Source organism: Contarinia nasturtii, unplaced genomic scaffold (genome assembly GCF_009176525.2).
Source record: "Contarinia nasturtii isolate CC-2019 unplaced genomic scaffold, AAFC_CNas_1.1 Cnas_scaffold_187, whole genome shotgun sequence".
In the NCBI taxonomy this organism is placed as follows: Eukaryota; Metazoa; Arthropoda; class Insecta; order Diptera; family Cecidomyiidae; genus Contarinia; species Contarinia nasturtii.
The window spans coordinates 1,201,613-1,220,479 of NW_022197544.1; the positions used below are offsets into that span (position 1 = coordinate 1,201,613).

The 18,867-nt window shown below is 32.8% G+C and overlaps 1 protein-coding gene across 1 annotated transcript; it reads right to left on the reverse strand.

Annotated features, from left to right (window-relative positions):
• Positions 1 to 12,602: 12,602 nt before the first annotated feature.
• LOC116352438 (pupal cuticle protein 20-like) lies at positions 12,603 to 18,473 on the reverse strand. The gene is made up of 7 exons (XM_031785036.1): positions 18,024 to 18,473; positions 14,362 to 14,659; positions 14,095 to 14,219; positions 14,015 to 14,030; positions 13,872 to 13,945; positions 13,693 to 13,801; positions 12,603 to 13,480 (listed from the first exon to the last, which is right to left on the reverse strand). The coding sequence occupies exons 1-7, from the start codon at positions 18,030 to 18,032 to the stop codon at positions 13,158 to 13,160; spliced, it is 954 nt and encodes a 317-aa protein (XP_031640896.1). The 5' UTR covers positions 18,033 to 18,473; the 3' UTR covers positions 12,603 to 13,157.
• Between the last annotated feature and the right edge of the window lie 394 nt (positions 18,474 to 18,867).

Here is an 18,867-nt window from a genome sequence, read left to right on the forward strand (position 1 = left end):
TGGTTTGGATTTTTTTTTGTTTTGTTGTTGTTTTTTCTTCATTTTTCCATACATTCGGTATATTGGCGCAATCCTTTTCAGTTGGAATCATCATACACTGCTAATAGATTTTTTTTTTTTCAATATATTTGCACGTGCGAAACAGAACTCATACACATACTTACAGACGGCCAAAAGATAGTGAGTGAGAAAGAGAAAGAGATAGTGAGTGAGAAACAGTCAGTAATATTCATAAGTTTAACTGCATCTTCGTCTTACACGCAATAAAGCGTCACACAGAGGGTCAAATCCCTCTCCGGTTTTTCCAATAGTTGGTATGATTGCCTTTTTATTTAGCATGCACATACATCGATTTGGTGTGATGGTATCCAAACACACAATCATATGATGAAGATGGCACGATGTGGTATGCTGTACCTTTTCCATATTATTTTACAATATTCGCCATCTCAAAGAACCATCAGCAGCAGCGACGACGTCGGCGACGGCGGCCAAGACACACATGAATAAAACTAATCACCCACTCCTCAACGAGACTCAATCACTCGAAAAATTTCAAGTATGCCAACCAGCATTCACATCTTGACTCTATCCGAGCATCCTTCAATACACAAAAAAAAAATGTAATGAGACTAACAACAACAATAATTGACTTAATATGCTTTCTTGTGTGTCTCATCAAAAATGCAAATGGATGCTTTCTGATTTTTAGGCCAATCGCCAAAACTGCAAAGTTTCAATTTCAAACTAAAAACAAAAACAAACACACAATTAAAAGTTTTACGAAATTCACATTTTTCCCATGCATCTGGGTCGAATAGTAAGAAGTAAATCGATAGAACCACGAAGAAACCGACTACAAAATCGCCCAACACAAATTATATTTGCTCTATCTATTTGATAATTTTCACAAATACATGCTTACATATTGAAAATCGTGAACCAACGTTATAAATCATTTCATAAAATTGCAAATTGAATGCAATCAAAATAGCTTATAAATTATGTTTACATTTGATGTTTATCGCATTTGTCGCTCTTTTATGGTTAAACATTTCATAGATGTCTAGCCACACCAACCAGCGGGAGAAAAAAAATTCAAATGTGGTTTCTAACCTGAAAAGATCTAGCAAATTTTTGTTACAGAACAAAAGAAAATGCACGGAAAAATCCATAATGCCGGTGACTCTGAACTTTATTCAATTGTTATATGTGAAAAGCGGAAAAAAATGGGAAATGACCGGTTCATTGTCGGAAGTCAGGTTGAGCGCATATATGCCATTTTCATAGAATCCATATGATTTACTAATTATTCTACTGAAATATCACTTGAATGAACGAGGTTGATTGTAATCTATGCAATTAATTCATCAAACCAAATTTGTATGTCTCTTTTTTCAGCAATAATATATCTGATTAGCGATCACAGTAAAGTTGTACTACAAGTTTTGTCATTTATAAATTATAGAAAATTCCACAAGAAAGCAATTTTAATCGCAATCGAATCACAATCGATCTACAAATATTTTAATGTCGATGGGACCACGGAACTTCACAATAAATCAAGTTGAGCAAAGTTCATTAATCATGAAGAAATCCGTATGCATTCGATGAGCAAAAATGTAAATGCACACCATATGATGTAAAGTTCTTGTAAATTACGATGCTAAAATGTGAATAAAATGTGAACATCGTATACAAAAATGTCAAAAGCCAACTAAAAAAAAATAAATGTAGTAGCCATCAATGGATCTAATAATTGTTTGCAACACACCATACCAATTGGCCATTTATCTATATTGTGGATTCGCATCGTTAGCAGTATGAAGAGTAAAATTTCAAGGGCTTATTTCGCTATAATAATGACACTCAACGTATTAAAACATTTGATTTTTTGACATTTATTCAAGTAGCGGTCCCTTTCTCTCTCTCTTTCTCCCTTTCACGATCTTTCTTTCTTTTGCTTCCTCTGTTATTTTTTCGCTTTAGTGTACAAGTTACTGAATAAACGTGCAAATGAATTTAAAATTCAAAAAAATTTGCAATGAGAGCAAATTTCATCTTGCCAAATTTATGAGCACTGTTGAATGCCAAACGCAATATTACCGAACAAGCAGATGGTAGAAAATAACAGATCAGATGTAGTTAAATCAATAACATTGAATTTGTTTTTCCACTGTTCGCAGGTCGGTGAGAGTATTGATGAAATCCAAATGGTGTTGAATATTTGGTTGAAAAAAAAAAAATCATTTTTTTCGCGCGCTCAATAACAATTATGATGAGAGATGCGCAATTATGAATGGCGTTGAACAAATTACGAATGCTAGACATCAACAAGATGCGAATAAAACAAAACATAACAAACAGATAGCATCGATGGCATCACATATTTTCATGCTAATTTGTTTTAATTTCTAATAACAAAAGGCTACTTCCAATTCAATTGAAAGTCACGTGTAATTCAAGCATGTCGCTACTGCTGCCAATGCTTTTGTTTAAGTTTGTTTACGCTCTCGTTTTTTAGAGTACCGTATTTATTGTGAAGAACAATGACTCTCGTCCAAAACAAAATATTCGAATATTCAGCTAATTTTCTGACCCATTTCTTTGGCCATTTCCAATTTTGTATTACATAATCAATACATATATTTGCAATGCGTGTAATGACCAAACGAAAGTTTGATTTTATTTGAATCTTCTTTAAGTTTATGATGTTATCAAGTTAAATAAAACTGATGCATTTCAGTCTTCTTCTTATTCATATGGAACATAAATCTTCCTATAGGAAGTATAACTATAGTTTAAATTTCCGTCAGGATTTCAAACATATTATTCAGGTGAACAAACTGTTTTTAAGATAAACGAAAAAAAAATTCGTGGCATCATTATCAAAAATTTTTTTTCAACGAATTAAATTGTTTTGTATGGCGTTGACATATTTGACGTCATACTTTTCCGAATTTGCGCAATTCGTTTATTGAAAACGAAACATCGACATCGTACGATGATGGTAAAATGCCGACAAAGATGATGGTTGAATCCATCAAATCATTAATTTTACAACATATCAAGCGCATAATATATAAGTATGGACAATTTAAGGTCTTCACTTATTACACAGATGATTAAGTGATAAAGTTCGTTGCAAACATGACAAAAATTAACTTATTTTTAAAGAACGATAAACATAAACTTTAACCACACATTCACGCAGCCGGTTCAATCAACAAAGGTCTTTGCGATTACGTGCGATATTTTATTATCCTTTTTCATTAAAACAATTTAATATTGGCTGTAATTGGCTTACTGATTCTTTAAATATGCACAAAATCATTACGTTGTGAATGAGAGAGGCAGAAAAAAATAGAATGTTTTGTTTTTTTTTGTACATTTTATGGAAAATTAATTACGGTGGCAATGACAAGGAAAATTGAATGTGTTGTCGTTTCCTTTTAAATGCCATGATTTGCACACAACAATAGGCTGTTGTTGTGGTGCTCTTTTTCTTTTGCTATCGCCGTCATTCGTTCAATTGTACAAAAATTTGGCTTTAGTGAGAGGACCGTCATAAGTCCAAATGTGCTGTCCATGAAAAAAAGAGAAGATAAGACAGAAAGGAATTAATATTATTGTTGTTGGTTTTGAATGAAGGTGAGTTCGCTTTGTTCACATTTGAATCGCGTTTCTATTCAAAATGATAAAATATTTAAAAATCAATTCGAATATCAATGCAATCGCACCAATTTTTATGTTTTTGACAATCGATTCCAGAGAAAGCTATGACATTTTCTATGATCCGCTTAATGACAACAAATCTGGTTAAACTATGAATTATTGATATCTAGTTTTATTTAAAGAGTTCAATAACGAAATGGCTTATTTGGGGTGTTCAATTTGAAAAAGTTTTACACTTCCCACATATATATTTCAATTTGGAGTGAGTGTTAAAATTTCAAAATGACCCAATTATGCTAGTTTTCAACGTCTGTCGATAGTTGAAGAAACAAACTGTTTCAAATACATACAGAAAAAAATCGTGTGTACCAAGAAGAAAAATGTGTCCAGTGGTATTTTTGATTCTCACTGTCACCGATTGCTGTTTTATTTAATGTTAAAATTACGACACATTCGATTGACGATCAACAAGAATCATACGGCATCCACACCATGCCGCCAAAAAAAAATGAAGACACCAATTGAACAATAAAATTGACCTATGAATCGTTATTGCTTGCATGCCATTTAGGAAATGTATATAAATTATATTGCGTGACCCAAGCTAACCCCAACTTAATTTACACAGATCAAAAAGTCAGCATAAGAGACTCAGTCAGCCCAATAAGCTCGACATTCGATTGCTGGTCTGCCTCGAACCAAATGGGAATGAAATCACACAAAAAAAACTTAGCAATTTGGTTTGCGATCATCTTTCATTTAATACATGCATATCATTTGATGAAATTGAACAGCATTTTTCAATATCGAATCTCAATATTTTTACATTGTAAAAATAGATAAATACGTGTGTATCCCGCACTGTTGTTACCGCTACTAATCTTCATATAATTAATAAGCGTAATGATCGTAAATCATATAACTCTACCAATATCAATTACATGATGAACGTGCTCTTGATATTGATGGTGACAAAAAAATCGTCGAGTTTGAAATACATTTTCATCATACAATTTTCGGTAGCGTGACATGGTATGGCCGATAGACGAGAAAAAATAAAATAAACGGTACCTTTCAAACGGCCAAAAAGACAATGGTTTTGAACTCTCAATTGATTGCGCCGGGTAGCAATGACCCAATTTATTATTATAAAACTAACAGCAATGAAAAAATGTGCCAACATTGCTCCATATTTTTCATTTGATTTTATAAGAGAGTCTGAGAGTCTCTGTTACGGTGCTTCTTCATTGACAGCTCTCGCTTTCAACTTTCCCGAATTGTGTAAAAGATTGTGCACTAGGGTGTTTCCACATGGAAAATATCAAAAAGTGGCTAGCATCATTTTGAAGAGCGTTAAATTCTGTATAAGATCATTTGATTTTCGATGCTGATTGGTCGCCGATGTCACTTCCTGGACTAAAAACACATTTGTGAATTGATTTCATGTCGCATTCACGCCAGAATCTGTAATTAATGAAATTTTAAGATTGAACAAAATTAAAAACATGAAAAATAATTTTAATATCAATATTATTGCTTAAATATTTAAAAAGTAACACAAAAACTAACAATTTTACCACAATAAACCAAAACAATGCAAAATTGCCAATTCATTTGACACATAACCTGTCATTTGTCATGCGTGAGCGAATCACGCTTCAAATGTCATTCTGTCAAATGAATTGGCGAATTTGCATTGTTTTGGTTTATTGTGGTAAAATTGTGAGTTTTTGTGTTACTTTTATTAATATTTAGGCAATTATTTTGATATTAAAATTATTTTTCATGTTTTTAATTTTGTTCAATCTTATATTTTCATCAATTACAGATTTTTGCGTGAATGCGACATGAAATCAATCTACAAATGTGTTTTTAGTCCAGGAAGTGACATCGGCAACCAATCAGTATCAAAAATCAAATCATCTTATACAGAATTTAACGCTCTTCAAAATGATAATAGCCACTTTTTAATATTTTTCATGTGGAAACACCCTATTGTGCACACACACACACATTTGTTTGTCGTTGATGCGCAATTGAAGACGTTCAAGATGTTTACCCAAGTTCTTAAATACCTGTGGAATGCTAATTGCACTTGATATGACATAAATGTAATATGAATTGATTCGAATTAAAGTGACTTGAAATCCGGTTGAAAATAAAACGACTATAGATATTTAGAAAAAAAATAATTTTACTTAGGAATCGCAGGACTCCTTGAAGTGCATACTATTTTATTTGTAATTAGCACAAGGAATATCTTCTAAATAAAAAAAATGAACATTTAAGAAATTTAGAATCTATTGAAAATGAGAATTGACCGTTGGCAGTATAATTATTCCTATCACAATATAATTTGATGGTTATGATGATCAAAATTGATAGTCGAAAAAATTGATAGTTGCTTGAATTCATTAAAAAATCATATCATAAATCCACGCTTTATTTTTGATCCAGTTTAATGGCGATATATCAAAATTAACATGTTAAAAATCGAAAAATCCAGTTCATGTTGCACCAATTTTTATTTGACCATTAGCAATGGCATTAACGAATTCGTTAGGTAAACCTGTTCAAAAGTTATAAATTTCCAACTTCCTGATTAGAATTAAAAATGCAATGGAGCATTTTTTTCCTTTCAAACAAGTCCAAAAAATGGTTTCCTCATTTTTGAATTAAAATGTGATAATAATTATAGATAATCGACTGATTCATTGTTTGTGAAATGTGTTATTTAGCAACATGGTATTGATTTTAGTGTAACCTGTCGAATTCATTTCTGCATTTTACTCCGCATTTCATAACACGCAATAAAATTCCAAGAAAAGTCATTGCAAATATCGTGTATTCATCGAAATGGGCATTTCTGTGTAAAAATGCATTTTAACCTGTACATCGATTGTATAAAATCACTAAAGTATAAGTTATACTTGTATGCAAATATTCGATAATTCGATAATTTAACGTAATTTATCGTGTTTTTTTTATTTTAAAAATTCCACTGAATCGGTCGCTTTTCTTCTTTTCCATTTCTTTGCGATCATAAAATTGTATGTCATTGTCCATTGTTAAGTTCTTTGTAGAAACACTTTACTTTTTGATTATACTTCAGTCGAAAGATGCACATTAATTTTTATGTCTTTGTTTCAATTAAGCAATAACATAGATCAATTTCTTTGGCCATTTTAACGAAATCAATTTAAGCATTAATCGAAAGCATTAAGAAAAAAAATATATGCAAAAATGCACTCAACGGTCCATTTGGAAGTTCAACATTTTTGAAATAACATAGCGGGAACCGTTCGTATCTTTGAACAAAATTGTAATTCACGAGACATCTAAGATATGTCAATCGCATGCAAATTGATAAATGACAGAATTTCCATGGAATATCAAGCATACAATCACGAATGAAGGTCAACGATTTTGTGGTATCTTCTTCTTCTTCATCATCACCTTTGTACGATGAAAATAAATGCAATTACAATCCAATTAAATTACCATCGATAAGATGAGCGCGTGAGAGCAAACAGATAGTCTTGATGATTTAATCGTTTGACACATTAAGCGGTGACCGATCAATGAACGATAAATTATAATGTGCTTGGTATTCTTTGGCTTCTTTCACTCAATTATAAATCGTTTCTTCTTTTTCTTCACATTTTTTATATTACACATTCAATTAAATGCATTTAAATGTAGTTTTTTTTTCTTGTTGTCTCGTTCTCTTGCATTAAGTGGACAAAGCAAAAAATTATGTAAATTAAGAAGATGAAATAAAAATCGCATGCAGTTTTCGTGCATAATATTTTTCTTGACGTTTGTTTATCGACTTTTGGTGGTTGCGGCATAGATTGTAAACGGCCCAAAACCAACAACAACAATAGCAAACGTGCACATTGGCCACAGTATCGTCAAGTCAAAGGTAAACGAGATATGCTGTCGCTGGACAAAAAAAAAAAACAAAAACAACAAATAAACAACAACGACGGAAAAGAAACCAGATTGCAACAGTGAAGTATGATTTGAATATGAGCAAGAAGTGTTTCAGTCGTACGAGACCGCGACACGCTGCAATTATACACGGAGAACATGAAATTCTTGGACATATGTGAGCATTTTTAAACTATGGCCCGTTTATGATTATATATATATATTTCTTCTCATATGGATCTTCATCTTCGATTGGTATTCACTGATTGTATGACAACGCACCGCTTCGCGACGGTTTCACTGATTAATTTATTATTAATTGCGGCTGGTGTCTCTTTTATTTCTCTTTCATTCGGTCGCACAGTTTATTGGCTCTGAAAGTGGAATCAGAGAAACGAACACATGAACGCGCCAACAAACATCATCTCTTTCCAAATTGCATTCATGCCAAAAACCGTCATTTCGATACATCAGTGCGCGCGCAAGCCCATCTCGCAAAATCCATTTCAAAAAATTTAATAAATTGATTTTCTCTGATCGTAAATTTCACACAAATACATACGTGACGGGCGATATGGTGTTGCTGCCGATTACGATATTTCTTCTTTCTTGCTACATATTTGGTGACATAACAATAATTATAAACAAAATTGAGTAAATGCGACAAAATCCAAAGCGACGACGACGACGACGACGACACAAAACTTCGTCTCTAATTTTGGCGTTATTATCGTCAAATTCTAAAACGAGATAATAACCACTCGAATTTTGCATGAATAAATTAACTAAATTGCCCGTTTTTTTCTTCTTCTTCGATGGTTATTAAATAGATGGATATCAAAACCTAGCTCTTCTTCTTCATTAAGAGAATATCACAAATGACGTATTTGATGCTGTTAGCAGCGAAAGATACTGAACATATTACGCATTTTGTTAAACTGTTTTTTTTTTTCATTTTTCATGTTCTTGACACATGACCAAATAAAATGTGATTATAAAAAAAAAATCGAATTATCATTTTACTGTGTGGCTAGTGATGCGAACATAGTTGCTCAACTTGCACACGCACATATCTGATCTAATATGTTGGAGTCCAACGGAATTCATTAAATTTTCGCCGATTATCACCATATTGGGCATTGTGATATGGCGTCTGAGAAGCTTTTTTTTTGGTGGGCGATCAATATGAATTATTCACGACGAAGAGCATATATACATAAAGCATAAATGTCAAATTATTATCTTATTCTTGGAAGACCGAACTCATTCAATTTGATTTCTGAACAAAATGAAGAGTGAGAGCAATGAAGGACATTGAATAATTTTTTGGTGAGAATTCAGAATGTGATTTGAACACTTTTGTTGATATTGAAATGAAATTCAAGTACTAATGTGCCCAAACATAACCGGGAATCTTTAAATAAAACACAACATTTTAATTTATTCTTCCAAATCTATTTTATCGCCTTCAAAACAATCTCCATCGTAGTATTTTAGCGATATTGATATTTAATTTAGATTCTACATACAGAGAGTCACATTTGAGTTTGCAAAAATAATTGTGATCACACAAATCGAATTACGTACAAATAGCAACTATTGATGGGCATTGTTAATATAGTATTTATTATCGCGGTAGAGTTTTCTACTATCTGAAAAAAGGCATCAAAAGTGCCATAACTTATATATAATTGCTCCAGTTTGCCAAGTAATTAGGATTGATTTCAACAATTTCATCATTTTCTACTTCATTTGTTTGTCTATCCACAATGCTAATTGATTCAAATGGATTGAATTCGAATATATCACCACTTCGTGTACATCTCGTTCCGTTAGAGTGATGCATTCAGAGTGAATGACGAAAGAAATATCAATACAAAAAAAAATAACTGACTTCGGTGTTGATTTATTCATACATCAGGGTGCAACAAAATTATTCAATTTGTGTGAATCATCTATCTCATTTTTTAAGTTGCAGTCGATAAACGTCATTTTTTAAACTTTTTTTAAAATGATTCATAAATTGTGCGTTTCTTTCTAATGTCATATTGCTTGACCCTGTTGATTATTATCACTGGTATTTGTTCCATATTTTATTATTGATTGAAGTGATTGAAACTGACTTTGAATATTACGACCATGTTTATATTATTCGTCACTTAAATATCTCTCCGTCATTCATATTACCATCAAATTTTAATGTATTCGCTGGAAACCAATGGATACCACATATTCATCTGTATGCATATTTATAACATAGATTACGGCATCGATCACTTTTAGTTTATCTCGTTTTTTTTGTATGAACCATCGAAAAATTCATCAGTGGCCATAAAAGTGTTTGTTAACACATCCGCTTTCATGCCATGACAATTGCTAATTGTTAACAAATTAAAAAGCAAAATTAGTTCAAAAGCTACCAAAATCGTCCAGAAATTGTAGAATCAATGTTCATTCGTTTTTTTTTTTTTTTTGATGACGTGCAAAACCAATTCATATCAAGTATGTTTAATCGATTTTTGGTTATATAAAAATCAAAATCGTAACTTGATCATATATTCTGAATTGATCGATCAGTTGGTCAGAATATTTTTGCCTGCGCTCTTCCGTTGGCATCGTCTCACATATTTAAAATGCACAAACTGATCAAACACGGTAATATATCAAGCATATATTTATTAAGTTGTTTTTTTAATGATTTCCATCATCATAATATGTGGAAATCATCATATTTCTATCTCTTTGTGCATCAAACATGTCCTTAACATGCTATAGGAAATAACAACAGGTTCAATTGCTGAACCGCTGAGTTTCAAAAGTCAATTCATATCTCAAAGAATCGTATCAATTGTTGATTTTTCTCCTATTCAATACATATTTGATAACCGACTCCGTACAATATAAAATAATGTGAAACAACGCTTTTGACATTACGTGAAGACAGCGTGCATGTTATTTTGCACCTTGTTTTTTTTTTTTTTGTAAACGTAAAATCAGCTCAATTCATTATTCAATTTGTTTGGTGCAAATGTGGAACGTCGTAAATGTAATTTCTTGGAAACGAGAGAAGAAAAAAAAAACTATTTGCTGAAGTTCAGTTAATGTGTACATTATAAACAACCGTTTCGGTCAATTTTAAGCATCTTTCAAATAATCATATTTTTTTACAATTTTGTTTTTTATACATTCATGTGGTTGTGGTTGTTGCTGTCGATTTTTTTTGCCGATATTTGCGTCTGAATTTCAGAGATCTTAAATATCAAATGGCTAATTTGTGTGAATGCAAAATGGTGTGTTTCACATCAAAAATCCAGTTTTTCTGCTAGCATTATTTTTTCTTCTTCATTTTTTTTCTCGCCGCTATGTGAATATGCGTATTCTTTTTTCATCAAAAAAAATACATTTCACGCCACAAATTTGGTCGGTCGAAATCATCGAAACCGCAAATTTTGTAATATTTTCGATATTTAACCTTTGACCCAATAATTTGTTTGAATTATTTGTATAAATTTGCTCATAGAAAAGCCAATTGATTGCGTTGTTCTAGCCGCTACATTTCGTGTACCGTGTTTATAGTATAGATTTAAGAAATTGCTTCATTTCATTCGAAGACGAAGTAAATGCGATACTGTTCTCATCGCCATGCGCTTCATTGAATTGTGCTTTGCTTTATAACATCAAAAGCTATGATCTCACTCTCAATTGAAGAAATTTTGATGTCAAGCTTTTCTGCGAATATTTCTCCCGAATTTAGATAAGACTTTTATGAACGATGAAACATTTATTTATTGGTGTTTCATGCGTCGGTAGTGCAAACTCATTCAATTTAAAGTGTTTTCTTTTCATTTTTAAATTTATATCTCTTTAATTCATTTTCAACTGTATTGATTGTATAACTTTTGGCGCTTTCTCATTGAGCTTGGAACATTTTTAGTGGTAACTTTGTTTGAATCTCTCTTCTACACAGTTTTTCTTTATAATTCAAGAAATTATTGCCAAAAATGAACAAACATAAAAAAGTTCTTTTTTGAAAGTTACATTGAAAGCACCTGTTGAATTGATTTAGTTTAAAATAATTCCAATCAACAAACATATTGCATCTTACACAAAACTTTAACGATATTGCATAAGTCCGAGTAAGAGAGAGAGGGAGAGAGAGAGAGAGAGAGAGAGAGAGTAACTTTCGATTTCGATAAAAACGAGTTTTCATTCAGAAACACATAATATGGTGTGTGTGTGTGTATATGTATTTTCTTTCTCAATAAAATCAATGGCTGTGATGCCACTCACAGACATGATCACGCGTCGTTCAACTTTCTTTGAATCACCTTCACCTTGAGCGGTCGTATTCAAACAATAATAAAGAGTATGACAGTTGATAAAAAAGGCATTGCTGGGTACTGAGTGTGCGGCGCACACTGTGCGATTGCACAATACTTGGATTACTGTGCTCGAACGACCTGCTTGATAACCGGTAGTTTAACGGTGGTTTGAATGAGTATCACTCGCCGTCTTTGTTACTCGATAAATGAAGCATGATGATGTTTGGCAGCAATGCCGTACAAACAATAACAGACTCACACAGCGAGCTGAGATAGAGACGAATGAAATAAGAAATGAAATATGACACAACGTGTGGTATGTATGTTGTGTGGCGTGAGTGAAATCGATGTGATTTTGAACTTGAGTGCAATCTCATTCGATTGAGAGTTTTGTTATAGTTATGGCAGCTATTAACACCTCGTTTAAATTGTTTACATTGTTCGGATTGATTGAATTCATCAAAAGCAATGGATTTGCAATTGTGATGTTTGTATCTTGCGGTTTCTTCAATTGCAGTTTTTTTTTATTTTTATTTCGTGTAATTGAGAAAAGGAAAACAAAATGTTCTTAAATTTTTACGATTCGTTTATTCAACATAATATATTTCAATTAAATACAATTATATTTTTTTTTCTTTGTTCATGATAGCAAAAATTCTGACAATTATTAATTTGATTAAATGATTAGTGTCAACAATGTGTAACGAAATGGTTTTTTTTTAAATCAAATTGGTTTTAATTATTTATGAGTGATTGTGATTTAGATTGAGATTATGTACAATATAATGTTGTTGAAATTCCAATGTCAATCATCACTCTGGTTAACAATTTTTTTAATTTAGCTCATCACGCTACATCACTCTGTCAATTAAATATCAAAAATGTATTTTCAATGAGTATTTTATCAGTGTACTATATAGTTTTTGCTCGAACATATGTTTTTTTCTATTTGTTCTTTAGTTGAAATTGCTTATGGATTTTCTTTAGTTAAAAAATAATTTCACTGGCAATAGTCGCGCGCTTAAAAGATAAGGATGAAAGAAGGAAAATAAGATGAAGAAGAAAAAGAAAGATAAAACTTATAGACTTATGGTAACGTATTGGAGGGAAATCGAACGTATAGCCTGAAGGAGTTGTGTATTGTCTCTTTAATTCATTTTTTGTTTCACTTGCCGACCGTGTTAGCACATTGATTTTATTTGTTTGTTGAAAAGCAGCGTGTTGTTCTTAGTATCTATATCCGCTTTGTGGGTTGAAGTTGCCGTTGCCATTTCCATTTGGACGATTACCATTTTGAGCTGGCGGAATGTATTGGTTGTTTGGTCGTTGAGGTTGTGGTTGAGGTTGAGGTGCATCGTTTTGTGGAGGTATGTATTGGTTGTTTGGGTTATTATATGAGGGAGCTGGTTGGAAATCATTTTGTGGTCGATTGCTTGGATAACCATTGAATCCATTATTTCCATTATTGTTACCATTGCCGGCGAAATCATTTTGTGGTGGTGGTTGGTAGTTGTATCCATTGCCATTACCGTTGCCATTTCCATTTGGAGCTGCACACATTTTCAATGTGAGAAAGAACAAAAAATATATAGAAATTAGATGACAATTGGACAAAAAATTGAAATCTTGAATTGTTAAAGGCGTAGGAACTTTTTTTATAAAAAAGTGATTCTCTTTCTTATATTCATAAGTGCGGACACTTTTTCGGTGCCAATAACAGCTGTGTTCATTTGTGAGTGAACTGTGATGCTTAAAAACTTACCAAAATCGTTTTGTGGATTGTATCCATTGCCATTTCCATTTCCATTGCCATTTCCATTGCCATTTCCATTGCCATTTCCGTTATTACCATTTTGGCCAGCAGCAGCAGCCTTTTTTAAAAATCAGAATTACAAAAGAATAAGTTTCCAAATTCAGCACCGTAATAAAAATATGACTTACAGCTTGTTGTTCAGCGATTGCTTGTTGAATGGCTGGTGATGGGGTTGGAATATGTGCTCCTTGCGGTTGGAAACCTATTTAAAATGACAAGAAAAGTTAACCGAATGTGTTTCTATTTCATGGAAATTCAATGAATAAAATACCATTTTCATCAGCAATCTGCAAAATAAATAAAAATAAAGTGATTAATTCAAGTTTTTTTTTTAAGTAACAAAAAACTCACATATGTTACAGTATATAAGACACCGTCTGGTCCAGTGTAACTGTATGAGCCTCGAACCGATTGAATTTCATTGTCAGTGCCTTTGTTTTTCACTTCGCCTTGTTCCTCAGCTTTGATGCCGTTCTCTAAACACACATATTACAGATGAAATTATTTGTTAAACAAGCCGCAATCATTTGCACACCGCAAAAACGGAAATACGTTTTCATCATATATTACTCAAAACTACTATATTTCTTGGGTAAATCATTTTATTTATAAACACACCCGTTTCATAAGAGTATTTGTAGCTGCCATCGCCATAGTTTGGTTCATTTTCGTAGGATAAAATTGCAATTGGTGGTTGTTGCGATTCTTGTGGCTGTTGGTTACCGCCGCCGAAGCCTTGTTGTGGTACACCGTTTCCATTTCCATTTCCATTGAATCCATTATTACCATTTCCATTACTTTGATCTGGTGGCGCCAAACCAAAATTTCCGCCTGAGCTTTGTGCATCTTGTGGTGGCAAATATGTGTTGTCTAACTTTGCACAGTTACACACAGCTAATAATGTTGCAAAGATAATCTGAAATAAATAGTTCAAGCGTGCAGAAACATGAGATGGGCAAGTGATTAGAGACATAGATATATGTAATCATCATTATGCTATACGAGAAGAAAAAGAGTGTTACGTTGAAAACCAATTCGTCTAATGTATGCAAACGCTGGCATGCATACACCTTTTAGCATAAATTCGTACGAATAACATAATTTGCAGGCATTTCATTTGACACTTCAAACGATGTGTGTGTGTAACATGATTTTCTTTCGACAGCTTTTTATGCACCGCAGCTGTACATAATTTTCAGTTGTTACATTGACACACTATCAGATTATCTGGCAGATTTATGGGAATTTGAGGGGAAAAAATGTGGCCGATGCTCATCGCTCTAAAACACATACCAAGTTTTGGATACCACCGAATCAGATAAGAATGAATATGCATTCGATACCTGACGATGACAATAATCCTTATCGATGGAATCACACATATAGTTGGATGCATGTATTCAAACATACATTCATTCAAGCATCAGAAAGGCATTGACGTCAAAATGAATGTGTACATTGGACATATTCAGGTGGATATCATCATGCAAACAATGGACCAAAGCCAGACCAAACTTGTAAACGATGTGTAAACATATGGCCATACATACCGATATTTTACTTTGAACAAAGTTTTCGATAGGCCTTCGCATCTTTATTATTGAATATTCATGTTTGTTTGACGTGCGGATCGCAAATTTTTCTACACTTTTCCTTTCTCGGGCGCATATTTTTAGATTTTATTGTTCCGATTTGCAATATTTTTTTTTTTTTGTAATTCTTTTACATTTATTGTGTTCTCTTTCTCTTGCATGTGTTTCTATCTTACAGCCAGCTAAGGTAAGAAAAGTGTTTTTTTTTTTCTCATTCTTCATTGAATCGTTGTGTTGATTGCTCTGTACGCAACACAGAACAACAACACTGTGTACGACCGCCAAAGAATATCATTGTTTCGTATGGGGTGGCACACACATGGTATGCATTTGCATTTCATTCGATCGAGTTCATTTAGTATAAGAATACCTTTTATTTCATTGTCGTTTTCAATGTGCCGAATATGGAACTGAATGAAAATAAAAATTGGCGAACGAAAAGAAGAGACAAAAAAAAACTAAAAAAAAAAAAAATGCATACAGAAAAAAAGTGCCGAAGAAGAACAAAGGAAACAAGGTACAAAAAAGCGCACATACAATACAGGTATTAGATGGTTTTTTCGTCATTTTTCGAAAGAAAAACCAACAACAACGACTCTCTATTAGTGTACGGAGTCACGTTCCATGATGAAATTAGCGATCAGACAACGCTCATTTGAGCTCAATGCAAAACACACACACACATAGACACACGATGCACAACAAAATAACAAGAAGAAAAGCACGAATTATAACGGCAGAACATCAAAACTAGATACATTCGTGCCAATCTAATGTCTATTGATGATATTCGATACGTATGCTTATTGTGTCTATCTTCTCTTCTTATTCACTTTGGTTCGATTCATGTGTGCGAATTATGTGGTTGTGAACACACACACTCTATGGGCTGCTTGCATGGTGAATGATGGCACTGTGCATAAAAATTAATCATTAAAAAGAATATGCCGAATAATTTATGTAGCGATGCGCTACTGATCACATTAATTCATAAATTCACTTGTTTTCGTGAATTGTTATTTGGTTAAGAATCGACTGTTAAGTGTCGTTCGATGCACATCATCATTTCATTGAATGCGAACAATTTTTGCATCATAATTAATGTGGAATTAATTCGGGATGCTAATTTCGATAAGTATGTGTTTGTATTTCGGCGATGTTTTCAATGTACATTACATTGTGTCCCATTATGCGATGGCAAAAGCAAAAAAAAGAACACAATCAATAAAAAGCAATGCAATGCGTAATGGATTCTCTTTTTTTTCGCTCTTCGTTTCATTCATTCGAAAACTGTTAATTGAGTTGCTATGATTGTTCCATAATTGAAGCATTAATGTAAATTACCAGTTTGGACTTTATGCCAATTTTTCATTTGTACTTGGTTTTTGTATTGAGATTGAGAGAAGCAGAAGACGTGAGGGAGAGAGAAGAGAAAGAGTGAGAAACAGAAGAAGAAGAAAGAAATATGGGCCATTTTTGTTACGGTTCAACACATTTTGTTCATACACATCGATATATATTAATGGTGCAATAAGTGTATGAACATTGTTATACATTGGCCATTTCCAGTTTTGTGAACCACCATCGCGCCAAATGAAACGCGGTATCATTAATTTCATTGTCTAATTGTTGTCTAAACTGAACTGCCGTTCACCGTTGCGCTTAAATTTGTTACCACATTTCTATATTATTCTCTCTTTTTTGTTTGCGGCTGTTGTTTGAACGCGTTTCAATTTGTTTTCCTTTTCGATTTTTCTTCCCGTTTTCAATTCATCTCATTATATTCCAAAGGAAAATGTATAATGCGGTGTGTTTATTTATTGTCGTGTGTTGCCAATTCTTTTTTTTTTTTTTCATTTTGTTTTCGCAGTTTTTCTGTTCTCACGACATTTATTCTATGATTCTGTTTGTTGCGAATGAAGAGAGAAAAAAATGGAACAGCGCAAGAAATGTGTAAATGCATTCAAAGTGTGTCTGTGTATATATATGTTTGTGTGCGAACACGAGATGGCATCAAAAATCGAAAACCAACAAAGAAAAAAAAAACTAGATCAACAAGTTAAATGAAAAACAACGACTTTGACGTGAGTTAAAATGGCTCACGCTTTTCATTATTCATGCCAAACGAATTAAAATCGAAAAAATGGCATTTTCAATTTGAATCGCGCGCCCGATTTTTTTTTCTCCCAAACACGGGCTCAATCAATTGTCGAAACCGATTCGGTTTATTTCTCTTTCTCTCGATCGCATTCAATTCAACTGATCATTTATGCGCATTATAATTAGATGCTTTTAAAAATGTTCACGTTTCGCTGGTATATTTTGTTTTTGTTGTTGTTTTGAATAAAAATCATCAGAAAAATTGAACATTATTAAATATTAATATCATCATGTGTCCTTTTCATATAAAAATAACATTGAATTGTATTGATATGGAACTTGGAAGATCAAACACGAATTAGACCTTGCTGTGGATTAAATAAATAATCGGGAAAATTATGCTAGAAAATTGGCTGTGAAAAGGATGAGAACAACGGTTTGATCTCACTGAGAAATATATATATAAATATAAATCTCACTGAGTATAGTGTTCTTAATCACCCAAATTCTATGAAATGTCTCTATAGGCGAATCGATTTATATTGAATCTAAACAAAGAAAAAGAGAAAATGAAAAAAAGGAACTCACCACTTTCATGTTGAAATCGACAGTTTTGTTTCTAAACAAAAAAAATTAATTCAAAAATATGACACTTTTTTTACGGGTAACTCCCAGCAATATCACAAATATGCTGATTCCTTGGTTCAATTGCTTGCTAACTATGAACTTTATTGACAACGTTTCAAATCACTGTTTTTTACTCGCTTGAATTGTACACTCTTTTCAATTCAAAAAGAACAAAAACCAAAACTGCGACAAAAATCCAATAAACTATTATTGAAAATGTGCTAATTGACGTAGTTTGTCTGTTAATCTGAATGCGTTACACGTATTATGTATTATGCTCTAACAAGATTCGGATTGTATTGAGCAGGAGCGATTTTTTGTGTGTTATTTATTGGTTGGCAGCGACGATGATAATTATAATTACGCGAAATGTGTTGTTATTTATGGACGAGCACACAAATTGAAATGATGCTGATCGGAGGAAAGATGCTGTCTTATATAGCTGAAAGGAAAATCGGATATCCATGAAAAATGCGAAGAAGTGCCATATGCGAACACCGCGCGCGGTACACACTCGCAAAACACAATATCTTAGGTTGTTGTTTTTTTTTTGGATGGTGGATGCATGTAAAAGGCTTGCATAGAGAGCGTGTAAGCCTTCTTATGATTTTCCATCCTGCTCATGATCATTATTGATCAGAGCCATTTGGATCAATCTGACTCTTTCAGATACGATGTAGATGTGTGTATTATAGATCTTAGCTTATACTAGCTCTCTACCCGCACAGCCACCGCCGCTGTTGTCGTCGTCGTGTAGCAGCCGTGTTTCCCCCGCGTCATATTTGCTTTTGTTTTATTTGTTTGT